Source organism: Ixodes scapularis, unplaced genomic scaffold, assembly GCF_016920785.2.
Source record: "Ixodes scapularis isolate PalLabHiFi unplaced genomic scaffold, ASM1692078v2 PGA_scaffold3__209_contigs__length_174095766, whole genome shotgun sequence".
Lineage (NCBI taxonomy): Eukaryota > Metazoa > Arthropoda > Arachnida > Ixodida > Ixodidae > Ixodes > Ixodes scapularis.
Window position 1 is genome coordinate 8782318 of NW_024609868.1, and position 13420 is coordinate 8795737.

The 13420-nt window shown below is 42.2% G+C and overlaps 1 protein-coding gene across 9 annotated transcripts in view; it reads right to left on the bottom strand.

The window, feature by feature from the left end:
- Positions 1-13420, bottom strand: part of LOC8039281 (PDZ and LIM domain protein Zasp) — a 66183-nt gene that overhangs the window by 18565 nt on the left and 34198 nt on the right. For 6 of the 9 annotated variants that reach the window (XM_042292226.1, XM_042292230.1, XM_042292228.1 and 3 more), the window contains exons 6-10: positions 11477-11687; positions 9419-9504; positions 9182-9284; positions 5559-5856; positions 2307-2372 (exon numbers count right to left, since the gene is read on the bottom strand). In XM_042292226.1, the coding sequence (XP_042148160.1) occupies positions 2307-2372; positions 5559-5856; positions 9182-9284; positions 9419-9504; positions 11477-11687 (764 nt within the window). The remainder of the gene's footprint in view (positions 1-2306; positions 2373-5558; positions 5857-9181; positions 9285-9418; positions 9505-11476; positions 11688-13420) is intronic. The other 3 variants (XM_042292227.1, XM_042292233.1, XM_042292231.1) reach the window with 1 other exon arrangement.

Consider the following 13420-nt stretch of genomic DNA (forward strand, 5'->3'; position numbering starts at 1 on the left):
TCAGTGCGCCTCATTTTTACTGCAGGCTTTCATTCGCTTTCCTCTAACGGCACCTTTGAAGTTCCTATATACACAATACAAGAAAACATCGAAACGCGCCTTCCACAAGAAATATAAATTATTTGTTCTTGATCTGCAAAGTGTTCTTCAAAGGTATCTGCAATACATTGCGTAGCAATAGGAGTTATTTACTTTCAGTTAGTTTAGACGTCCGCTACTCCAACGGAAGATTTTAATAAGACCCGGGTTCTGGACTTAAATACATACGGTGGCGTTTTTTCCGATACTCTAAGTAATCTGGTACGTATACTTTCCTGCAAAACACTGGGAAGAACCAATCGCTACCGTCCGCGAAGAGAGTTCGTCAAATTACGAGGCTCTAAATATGTTTAGACCTAAATCGTCATGCTCAGATCAATAACGTAGACTATTTTCTTTTTTTTTTTTAATATCTTGGTCTAAACAAATTTTCACCATCGTCAATCGCTAGCTCTCTGCATAAATTGCAGATGTTGACCTTCCCAAGTGCGTGGCTGGGGAGTAGAATCTTTTTTTTTTATAGTGAACGTTTTAATTTCAGTTATATTTATACGTTTTGGTATATCCGTATGAATACTTGAATCCTTGGGACACAACAAGCACCCCATATTATGGCAGCAAGGCAGATAATTTTTCGGAACCCGCAACACTTAGGTCATTAAGATGACGTTTGGCTTATTATTTGCCAGTTATATATTACGACTCCTTCCGCTGTCTGTTTTCTCCTTTCATCAGTCTGATATTGCTTACCTAAAAAAAAAATGCAAGTTAAAAGTGAATTTGGAAAATATGCGTTATTTTTTAGTATTTTGCGAACATTGTTTCGTTCCAGAAAATATAATTTCCCAATTTGTAACTCCGATGTAAGCAATTTGGAAAAGTATAAGTAAAACTCGAATTTACTGCCTGGTGAGATCAACAGCAGGTTTGGTCGAGCCCGAGTTGTTTATGTACTATGAAAAACAAAATTCATCAAATTAGGTATAGCAAATCTTTTTGTAATGTCAATTTGTGTTATTTCGAGCATTCTTCAAATTTCTAAACAAAAATTCCGAAAAAATGTATTTCTTAACGAACATTTTGTAAATACGCTTACTGGCGGGCTTTGTATTTACCGTCATATTGGTTTAGTAGTAAATGATCTGCGTTTTAAAGATACACTGTTTTGTTTTGCTTTTTTACATTCGTGTGAATAAATATTTAAATTTTATTTTCTGAAAAGTTGGTGACGCCGAAAATTTTGCTCTCTGTCATATTGTGTCGACTGTTTTAGCTATTTTATTTCAACTCTGCGTATGTTAAATTTTTATTTATAGTATATTTGTCTCGCTAAGTATGTCCAAGGTGGCAGAGATCGACTTTACCAAGTATGGAATGTTTCTAGCAGGCTTGCTGCGTGCCACTTCCATATTACTCATATATTAAACGAAAATATAAATATCAAAATTGACTCGGTTGTCTCAATGCTTGGGTCTCGTAAATTACGGTAGGCAAAATATTTTGTTTCACCGTATGCCACGCCGTCCCCATAGCAATGAGCTCATGAAGCCAATAAAGCCAGGGCAAATACCTTCAGCTAAAAGATATTCTAACTAATGGAGTTCCCAGAAGAAGAAAACAAAACAAACCTCTGGTGCGCTGCAGGTTGTTACTAAACCTTGAAACCACATGACAAAGAGGAAAGGTCCAGTCATAAAGGTATTCCACTCGTAAACGCTAAATATAACTGCGTACGAAGTTTTCCTTATCTTTGATATCCCAAACAGAGCTCAGCAAGATGCTCCACAAAACTTAATCATGAACAAATTACGTCTACTTGTTTACTCTCCTCCATTGGTTGCAGTGTATGGGGCGAGAAAGTCGTCTTCTTCTTGCGCAGGAGTTGCGGGGACGACAGATTGTTTTTGATGTTTTTGATTGTTTTGATTGTTTTTGATGGAAAAGATAGTGGATAGACCTCAATGCTAGATGCCTCGAGGTCTACCCACTAGTTTTTTTCAATCAGCCAATAAGAGCTCGGCGTCCTAACATTAGCGCAGACCCTTTGCCAGAAGCAGACGAACATGCGCTGCGCATTGAATTCGGCGTCCTACGCAAGAAGTATGACATGCAAGAATGCAAACAAAGGCAAGACGTATGCTTCGAAAGACAAGCAGCGATTGAAATATGAACGACCACACGCCCCGAACGTTCAATCGACCCATGCGATTCTATACTTGGGCGCCTCGTTATATGGTTTCGAGTTTAAGGGAAAGGACGTGTCTTACCTGAGGAGTCGTAGGTTTGGGCGCCGAGGCAGGCATGTACGGAGCTGCTGGTCGGTAATCTGACCGCTGTCCAGCAGTCAAGAGTAGTGCCACAGAAAAAGAACCAAAGCAACAAACTCAGCAAGATGCATGGGGCGTTCGCAGGCGCAACATCATCGAGACATCATGCCAACTACAAGTGCCACATCAGCGCGCAAGCCTCGGGATATGCTTCGTGTCATAACATTGAATAAACAATAAGCAAATGAATTTGACACTGAAAAAGGCACCTATATTGACTAATAGCTAAATAGGGTTGCGGAAGGGGTTTAAAGAGAAGCTGCTAGACTCTTGTGACATTTAAGGGGTAAAGCCATCAATATCAAAGAGACGCCTAGTCCTAAGGACGCTTTAGTTGAATTGCTACGCAAACACACGTTTTGTTTAAAGACATAAGCTGGTTTTAAGCAACTGTGCTTTTGGAATGCGAAAATTTCCCCAGATCCCGGTATCTGGAAGACTTGTTTCTAAACAGAACGTAGCACTATATCTTCAAAAATTAGACTTTTACTTTCATATTCACCCCTAACACTCCCATCGCATTCAATTATACGTTCCAACCCAGGCAAGTGCATGTTTTATTATATAGCCCAGCATGCAGCTTATTTCAAGGATTAGTTTACTTTCCTAAGTTAGCGGATCTAACCTACCGCAAGCACATATGCAGGAACCAATGGTGTTCGAAGTCTTAAGGCAACCATACAAGAGGAAAACAGAAACGGCTCCTACGAAAACTTCTGGGGCATCTTTTTTTTTTTTTCAATCAACTACAAAAAGAGGGTGACATGGCAATTAAAAAAAAAACATGCAGGATTTATGCAAAGCAAAACAGGCGATCAATGTAAAGGTCAACGTGCACGAACACGCGTTCAGCTTGCCCCCAACTGAGCCGCTGCGCACCGTGGTTCCTCAAACACAACTCAAAGCGGGTCAAGAGGAGCGTTAAGAGCGCAGCATTGTTTCGTTGCCGGCTTTCGGTCAGCGCGCAGGCAAACGTTATTCACGGTTAGTTCGCACATGACCGTGCATTTGGGGCGGATTCCGCTCCCAGGGGGGACACCAAAATAAAACTCGGAGATTCGAACTTGATTTTGTTTTATTTTTGAAAGAAAAAATACGGTGGCTTCACATGACAGCGTACAAATGCATTGCTTTCTTAACACTCCTCTCGACATATGATCAACATCGATACACAAACAAAGCGCGTCTTTTTTGCTACAATGATGTTCTTAATCGACGCGTGTACCTGGATGACAAGATTCAAACATTACATCTCTGACGAAGTGTTGAAGTTTAGATCGAGGAAGAAATCCTGAGCGGTAACGGAATTTAACCTTTAAAACAAGGTAGAGTTTATCCGACAGCAGAATGTTGTTCAGTATATCTTTTGTGAAGCAATCGCACGTAACAATAAAATAAAATACAAGAAGGTCCACATTTCAGTAGCCTTATTTCTTGGACATCATCTAATAAACGTTGTGTGACAAAAGCAAAAAAAAAACACTTAATTGTGGTGAGACATTAACAGCGTGGTTGGGAGGCAAAGCGATAATTTTAACTCCACTGCCACGTTACTGAATGTAACCACATAAAAGAATATAAATGAAATGATTTAAAAACTAATTCGAGCAGCACTGTGCTGTTATACGGACATACAGAGTACTAGAAAGATACCAAGTAGAAATGAGTATTTAGCAGGTACCTTGTCACATTGCTAACTTATATCGCCCTCTTTTCCGCTAAATAAAGCAGCTACAGTAGCACTCCTAGGTATATTATTGTCATCGTAAAAACGAAGTTCGCGTTGTAAAAGACAAAACGCAGAAAAATAATCTTCCTGCGTCTCACAGCAAAGCAGAGCAGCACTACGTATACAAACCAGGACCAAAAAAAAAGACTTGCGTCTCACGCCATTTAGCAAGTAAATTCAAGGAACAATACATCCTAAATCTACATGAGGCATTCGATTTCCCCATATTTATTTTTTCATACATCGCCGAGTGTTCAAACTTCACGCTACGGTCACAATAATCACCCTTTAACAAAGCATATAAAGTGTTCAAAGCTTCTGTGACCTAGATTTTAAAGAACTTTCAATCAAATCATTACATGTAAATCTTAGTGGCGCCTCACCATAACACTCTCCATTCACGACATAAAAAATGCAGACGCGAGTAAACGTCCCGCACAACCAAGCGAAACTTAACTTTCAAAACACCTGATCTTAACTGTATCTTCAAGGCAGACTTGAACAGTACTCATTATAAGTTATCAAATTACTTGTAATCAATTACTTTTTGTAGTGAAGTTTGTTAATCATAAAGCATTTATTCCAAAGTACTCACAAGGGTAATCTGAATATTTTTGAAGGTACTAAAATACTTGTAGCCATTACAATCCCCCCCTCCCCCCCCAGTACTTCCGAAGAATCTTACAAGCAAGTCTCCAATAAGACTTGGTTCTAAAACTTAGTCATCAATTTTGGTTTTACCAAAATTGATGAATTAGGAAGATTAGTAATTTAGAAGTCAATCATAATTTTTCTTTTTTCTTTAATTTTGGGTGTGTATGTCTCTACAGCCTGAACTTAGTCTGCTTCAACGGGCGACTTGTCTCTCAGCTGTAGATGAGCAGTTTAGCCAGTGCAGTACAACCGCCAGCCTGGAGTCTTTAACGTGCACCACGCAGCTGTGATACACGTTCACACGGGCAGGGGGCGGGAATTGAACCCAGAATCCCTGGGTTCTACAGCGCGAGCTTTCGCTGCACGTGCTCCAAGCTGGTGAGCCCATTTGACCACAGGTCCCCCTTGTTTGTTTTGCCTTGTACCGTTGAATACATTAATGGAAGTTCGCAAATGGCGGAAATTCGTCTAGACTACCATCTCAAAGCAGTGCGAAAACGCTATACAAGAAACTCCATCGAAATCAGTGGCCTTCTTCCACTCATAGCAGGCGTGAGCTCAAGCTCACCATTCTTCCAACACTCAGAGACCGGCCTTAAATCGCACGGAGTCCCCCTAAAGCACAACTTATAAACACAAACCACCGAAATGCCTCTCTATGCACGAGTGCCATCCGCGTAGCGTCCTTCTCCCTTATCATCGAAAGGAGAGGACGCCTCCGAAAAAGGGCGCACAAGAACAACCGAGCGAAAACAAAGAAAGGGCTCGAGCCTTCCTTAGTTCATGAAAGCTTTGCGGAGATGACTTACGCCGAGGGCGACGGGAGAGTCATAGCAGATGCCCGGGCTGTCGGGCGGCGGTGGTGGCTGCTGCGCTGCCGCCACAGGCGCTTGCCCCGGGCCCGAGGCCGGCACAGGCGAGTGCATGGGCGCCGCCTGACTAGGGGTGAACGGAGCCGTCGACGACGTGAACTTGGGTGACGCCGAGAAGAGCGGCGGAGGCGGCGTCTGGCCGACGCCCGACATCGGGGCAGCAGGGGACGTCGAAGTCAGGGGGGCCAGGGGGGCCAGGGGGGCCAGCGGGACGTTTTGCGGCAGGTGGCCTCCACTGAAAAATGAAGAGAGAGAAAGAAAGTTATTGTTGAAAACTTTGTTTTTTTTTCTAGGAGAGCGTCGCATCGATTGAACGGTAGAAGGCCAGAGATTCGGGATGATTGGGCGCTCAAGATTATGAGTGGAGAAACGCAGAGGGTAAGAACAGCAGAATTGGCTTACGTGAAGACATAGTCGCGTAAGGCTTAAGAAGCGCAGGGTCATGAGTTCTAATCGTCTTATTCTAGGTCCGCAGTAAATGAGATTGAGATAGAAGCCGATTACAACGCGAAACAATGAATCACAAAGAAAGAAGCGTGAACTTGGCAAGGATTAAACCAGCCAAGTCCTGGGTTTCCTAAGCAGTCACTGACTTCATACACTCAACAAAACAAAAACGCCTGCGAGGTCATTTTTCTGGAGAACGCGGAAAGTCAATTACTGCGAGCAGTTGAAGGATACAAAAAATATCAAATTGCTGAAATTCGACAATACAAAAAAATACGATGTACTCAAGGGCATTGGGCATGGGGTTTCATCTGCTCATTATTTCAGGTCACGTCATTTTTTTGCGTCTAATTGTTCTTTAAACTTTGTCATTAGCTGGGATTCTTATCTCGTTTGCCGTGATTGTCTGCATCTTGCAAGAAAAGTAAACTCGCAATCGATTTTTCCTTCTTTTTTTATTTTTCTTTGGTTTGGGGGGGGGGGGGGGGGGGGTTAAGGGATCTTAGAAAGCTTTATACGGTTGTTCGTTGTTCGCGGCGCACGCTCAGAACTATACCCTTCCTGAAACAACTTCACAAACACTTGGCGAGTCCCAGGCTTACGATCGCTTTGCGTCCAATTATTTTCAGGCGTTAGCTAGTACAAATAAAATGAATCAATAATTCAGAAAAGTTATCATAATATACCGTGCATTTCCAAAGCTCTCATTGACGACATGGCTTCCCATCTATCTCCGCTCCAAAAACAAACATCTTGATTGGGAGAAATCCGTGGTAACAAACCTTTCAACCGGCCTCTCGCCCAATCAGGACCGTTGTTCTCGGCAGACAATAAATTAGATCTACATTAGATCTACATAGTCACGAGAGCATGCGCCGCAAACGTCCAACTACATGTGAACACCTGTAGCAACTGACACTCGAAGGAACGCCGAGTCTCTAGTTCCCTAATATCACTCTGCAGCTGATGAAACTGCGTCATTGGCCGATAAGAACGATACGGAAAAAATAAAAGCCACGCCCCATCTTTTCTTTTTCTTTTTTTTACCGATATTAGGTACCATTGTTTTTTCGTGGTTTCAGTAAATAAAGACAGACGAAGAGAATCATTTACCGCTGCGTTTCAGATTAAGCCCCAATGTCACGACGCGACGGAGATAATCAAGCAGGGCCAAAAATCAGTGCATCGTGCACAAACTCCTTGTGCGTTTGCTATCCCCGGCTAAATCAGCCACGCGCACCGAATACGGCGTGATCCTGCGCTTCTGCGCGTGATTCACGTAGCCGGCAAACGCACAGACGACGATTGCCTTGACGATGCCCTTTTGGCGCTGCTTGGACGCGGTCGGACTTGGTGTGGAACGACGTTAACTGTTGAAACCGGTAAGTAAACGCGTGAATCAGAAATCACTTCGATATATCCGCTATTTCGTTATAACCGAAGTCGGTTATAACGAAGTGCAAAAGGGAATGGGAAATCGTCATTGCTTCGCTGTAGCCGCTACTTCGTTGTTACCGACTTCGCTTATAACGAAGTGCAAAAGGGAATGGGAAATCGTCATTGCTTCGCTGTAGCTGCTATTTCGATATAACGAACTTCGTTATAACCGGTCTCGAGAGTATAGACAGGGCTGTATGTGTCTAATTCTTCTTTTTCGTTCGTTCAAGTTGGCTCTACCGCTGAAGCAGAAAAAGTGCATGTAGTATATACTATGGACGCGGCCGACACTACGAGTCAATTGGACCAATCAGACAGCTTCAAAAGCGCTTCGCCATGGTGTTTGTTTTGTTTCTGTACGTGTTCTACCGACGCTGTACCAATCATAAACAGAAAAAGGACCAGTGACTCGAGCTTTTGACGCTGCTGGATTGGTGCCCTTGGCTCGTAGCGTCGGCTGCTTCTACACTTAAGCTGAAATGAAGTGAAGCGTAGCATGCCACTCTTCACAAAAAAAAAAAGTAAAACGTGACAGAACAAGAAGTGTGCAGATGACAACGCAGGAAAGTATGTAGGCTAAACCTTTTGTGATTTCGAAACCTTGCGCAGGATCAGTGACACTAGCATACCTAGACATGTCCTAAACGCGTCGGTGTGTTTCTTGGTTCTATCGCTTTATCGTACTGTATGGCAAACATTGTAGAGAGTACAATCGATGCATTATATTATCAGCCAGGTTTTATAGGTGCAATGTAAATTCACTGCATGGATCTGGGAAAGTAGTGCCATTGCCTTCCCACCTGCTAGCCGGACACAAACAAATACCAACATACAGGCGACAAAACCTCTCAAAGTGATTGGCTTATCACTGTCGCTTGCCATGGTGATCGCCATTTTAGACCCTTTCATAGCTTCGAAGCTTCAAAAGGGGTCGTTAATACCAATCGCACCAAGTTCGCTATGGAGCATCATCGCACTGAAAGCGTTCCTCGGCAAACATGTCCGTCTTTGGCACTGTGCATGCAATAAACTTATCACTCATGCTTATTTTCCCAGATCTCTTACAATTGTGTTGCTCTTTTTGTGTGTTTCTAGACAGTAAAATTATTGTTCAATACCTTAAAGCACTGACGTTGCGTGTGATGGCAGTACGAAGGTGTAAGGCATCACACGCGGCGTCGGTGCTTGGGGGGATTGAAAAATACTTTTACTCTCTTCAAACACGCAAGAAGAGCAACATAATTGTAAGAGATCTGAGGAACTAAGCATGAGTGATAAGTTTATTGCATGCACAGTGCCAAAGGCGGTCATATTGGCCGATGAACGCTTTCAGTACGATGATGCTCCATAGCGATCATGGTGCGACTGGTTTTGACGACCCTTTCGAAGCTTCGAAGGTTTGAAAGGGTTCAAAGTGACGATCACCATGGCAACCGACAACGATCAGCCTCGAGAGATTTTGTTGTCTGTATGTTGGTATTTGTTTGTGCCCGGCTAGCAGGTGGGAAGGCTATGGTGGTACTTTCCCAGATTCAGTGACTGTAGTGCAATGTAACGAGGTCTGCACCAATGTTGATGTTGATTGACAAACATGATAATCTTTGCCCGACTACATAATTTCCGTCCTAGCGCGAATGATTCCTGAGCCTCGTTTTCTTTCGTCTTTTGTAACTCACGGTGGAACTGGCACAGGCTCCAGGTTGCTTCCGGGTGCGATATGACGAGCAGCTTGCTTGGCGTGGATATCACAATACAGCTTGTCCTTGACGTTGAAGTATCCTGGAAAGTGGATGAATACGAGGATAAGTCGGCTCTTTAACGGGATGTTGTTTAATAAACAACTTATAGTGTTTTTCGGTAGAAGAAAAGTTTGAGCTAGGAATAACGGCAATTATATTAAAGTGCTGACTCACCTACGTTCTTGAGCGATGTTCCACAGGTAGCACAGCGGAAGCATTCAGCGTGCAGAGAACGGTCTTTGATGCGGACAAAAACACCCCTGTGGATTACAAAAAAAAAAAAAATACAGTGCACATCAGCACGAGCGCGACGGAATCAGATTGTAATTTACAGCTCCAGTGTTTTATTCCACAGTAATTTTTTTAGATAAAAAACGAATAAAAATATTATTCTAAGTTCAAATAAATATTGTTGATATCCTAGATAATCCTTAATTGATGTACGAGTCTAGTTGTTATATATTTGTTAACATGCATTAAATGTTGTCTTCGATACTTAATAATTCAAGATAATCCAATCCGGTTATTTATTTATTTATTTATTTATTTATAATACCCTCAGGGTCACAATTGTCGAATGGTAAAATTAAAGGCACTGTGTGCGTTCACTTGTTATTATTTTTATATATTTTACAAACAGCTACTAAGTTGATGTTGTTTTTTTTTTTCTTTTCTATACCTCATATCACGACGTCAGTATTTATTACGAACCATACACTTTTAATGCAAACAAGTTTAACAATAGAAAGTTGTTGTTGTTTCTTAACGGGAGCCAACTTTCGCCAAAACGCTTCCCACAGAATGCAGCGTTGACACAACCAAATAGTTTCAATGATACACCACAAGTTTATCTCGCAGTCCACTTTCTGATAACGTCACCAACACCTATTAAAAATTGTGATTCCATCTTCCAGAGGAAGACACGACCATTGTACAGACTGCATATGATTAGCTGATATCTCGTAATAAATAACGCATCTTGATATGAAACTATCGTCTAAATCTTCTAATTTTGTGAAATCCAGTAATAGTCAGAGACGGCTTAAAATTCTTGTGCGATACACACCACAGGCATTAATGCTGTTCATGTGGACATAATTACGGTAATCAACTGCCGCAGACTGTCTTGAAAATGCATCCTTAAGGGAAATTACTACCTTCAACAATGAACGTAGTAATTTCCGAACACGTTCTTCAGTGAACAGAGTGACCTCAAAAGAAATTTACAGGAATAAGGGTTATGGCGCACTATAGCGGGTGAACGTTCATACTTTGAAAATCCCGAGACGGGAAAAAAGGAAGGGTCAAGCAAACCGAAGACTTCGGCGAACTTGCTTGCATCTTTGCAATAATTGAATTATAATTATAACAACTTCGTTGTTTTTTCCCATTCCTTTTTCCCTGTCTCGGGTTATTTTAAGTATGAAATCTGAAGGATTTTTATTTTCACCGCAAAAATAAAACTACGCATTACAAAACGCTAATTTTTGTCCACATATAGCACTAGTGGAGCGAACCAGATCCCTAAGTTTTAAAACTTCCCTGTCTCAATTTTTCATTTTCTTTTTTTTTTTTTTTTTTTAAGTGTGAAATTTACAGGATATTTATTTTTCACCGCAAAGATAAACTATGCGTTCCCGAACGCTAATGTTTTGCCCAAATATAGCCCTATTGATACGGATCGGATCCCAAAGTTTCAGAACTGTAACAGTTATTTCAATTAAAAATTATAATTGATTTTCTGAAAATTTCGGTGGGAAAATGGCGTCTTCGAATACACGGAGCTGAATTACGCCAGTTACCGAGAACGGGGCTCAGATTCCCATTGAAACTTTCGGAAAATCACTCCTAACGTTTTATAAAATAACAATTTTTTTTAACACTTTGGTATTTGGTTTGGACCACTAGCGCTGCGTCTGGGTGGAGGCCGAACCTTCGGTGATGCCGCGTTTATTTTTTCGATAAAAAAACAATGTTTCTTTTGTATTTTTGTTTTCTTTTTTTTTTTGGGGGGGGGGGGGGGTGGGGACACTGTACATTTTCATTATTTTCATTCGACTACATTTATTCCTCCCGTCTCCCCTTATTACATTTTCAATTTGCTTGTCTTTTTCCCATCAATGATAGAAACCTGAGACCGCGAACACTCCCCTGGCGTATCAATGGCAGCAGAAACCTAGACGGACAGCAGATAAGGCAAAAAAAAAAAAAGCGAGGGGATGGCAGACGTACACGATGAGCCTTCCGCAGTCGGCGCAGGTGTTGGGTCCGCCCACAGTGGTGTTGGACGACGGCGGGGGCGCCGGGGCAGTCTTAGGGGCCTCCACGTGACGCAGGTTGACGAACGGAGACGGCGTCGGGCTCTGGCAGGCCGCGGGGCTCTGGCTGCCCACCGCTGCCGGCACCTGGCCGACGGGCACGGGGCTGCTCGCTCCGCCGAAGTCTGTCCAGGAGCCGGAATCACGCGCGGGAAGCGCAAAAAACGGACTTGTAAGAAAAGGCAGAGTTCTCAGACCTGCGGTTGGTCAAGCGGGAGTTTCCGATGTGCCAGAAATGTGGGATTTGTTTTCCATCCTGCCGGAGCTGGTTTTAAATGCTGTTTATCGATAATTCTCGGGTTACGTTTAAGGGAACCATTTCAGAACATCCAGTGCGATGGTAGAAACAGTAAATAAAGGGGCTATTGTGCTACACCATAAAATCAATTCATGAATAGGGGAGCGGCTGCTGATGGTATCATACCGACCTCTGTTGCACTTGAGAAAAACGTTTCCGAAAATGCTAGAGTGTCGCTGAACACGAAAAGTTTTAATTTCGAATTGGTTACGTTACAGTTGTGGCTTAGCAGTAAAAATGATACTCGGTAGAGCGTAGAAGTACTGTGCATATTTCGTTTAGTAGTTTAGAACATAAACTGACGAGACACCCCTCCCTTGCGTCCGACAAAGTTGCGAAATACTTAGCTGCACATTATCCAGCGCTGGTTTTATTTAGGCTTTCACGGACACACTGGCGTCGTTTTTTCAGGGCGGATAAGACTCATGGTTTATTTGTATTATAATAAAGTTGTACTAAGAGACATCTTGCTCCTAATAATCGTCTCGTCAATCTGTAATACATCATGAAAAAAATCGACGAAATGCTGTCCGATAGCAGTGTTTGTGACACTGTGCTTTTGACCATGTCATGCAATCATCGATTGCCCCCTCTTGCATTTGTTCGCTCAAGTTCGCATTATTCTAGCTCCCTCTGACTGCGTTTAAATGAACAAATAGTAGCATTTACTTACCTCGTAAACGCGATGGCCCTCGTGCTTTCTAACGACCTACTGAGATGCACCACGCGTGCCACACTCTACACATTCCATTAGAGCGCGTGTTACGTCGCAGAAAGCATCTCGCTAGACAAACTCAGAAATAACACAGCCATTGCAAACAGCAGAATCGTACAGCGACAAGCGGTAAAAAACCGTTTCATTTTGCTTATCTTAGTTTCTACGTGGGTAAATATGGCGTGTTAGTGATGTTCTGATTAGTAGCGTGCTATTTGTCATGCATTTTCAGGGTTTGCATTATATACTAAATACCGGTTGCCGATTTCAGCATCGTGAAATGAAGCCTTAGAATTATTGCGCAACTGAGCCGTTCCTGAATGCGCGCATCTATAAAATACGAAGGGCAAAAAGGTAGCAATCAAAATTTCTTGTTGTAGCCTTATATACCTTTCCATCAGCGTCATAATAACTTTTCTTCGTCAAGTTGGCAGAATTCAGGCCTATGTCTGTAAAGAAGATAAATACCAACCGCAACAAAACAGCTCGAGAGATAAAATTAAAATGTCTGCATTGCTGCTGTGCCGTATTTGATTATACATTCGCCTTGTGTACAAACAAAAATATGGCAAAACTCGAAAAGTTTCGTAACCTAACATTCGATGTCGCTCTTTATCTGCGTCTTGCAGCGTACAAAAAAATTATTAAAATTACCATAGTCTCACTTTTCCTTATTTATTTACTATGGTTTCTTCTCATTTTTGTGTCTACTTTGAATTCATAAATTTCCTCGGGCAAAAACGATACCCGCGTTCTGTCGTGATTGCCAGACCCAAAAAATATTCCGTCGGCGAAAGAAATGCCTCTGTTCAATGCGACTTGCATTACGTTATGCGTTTTACATG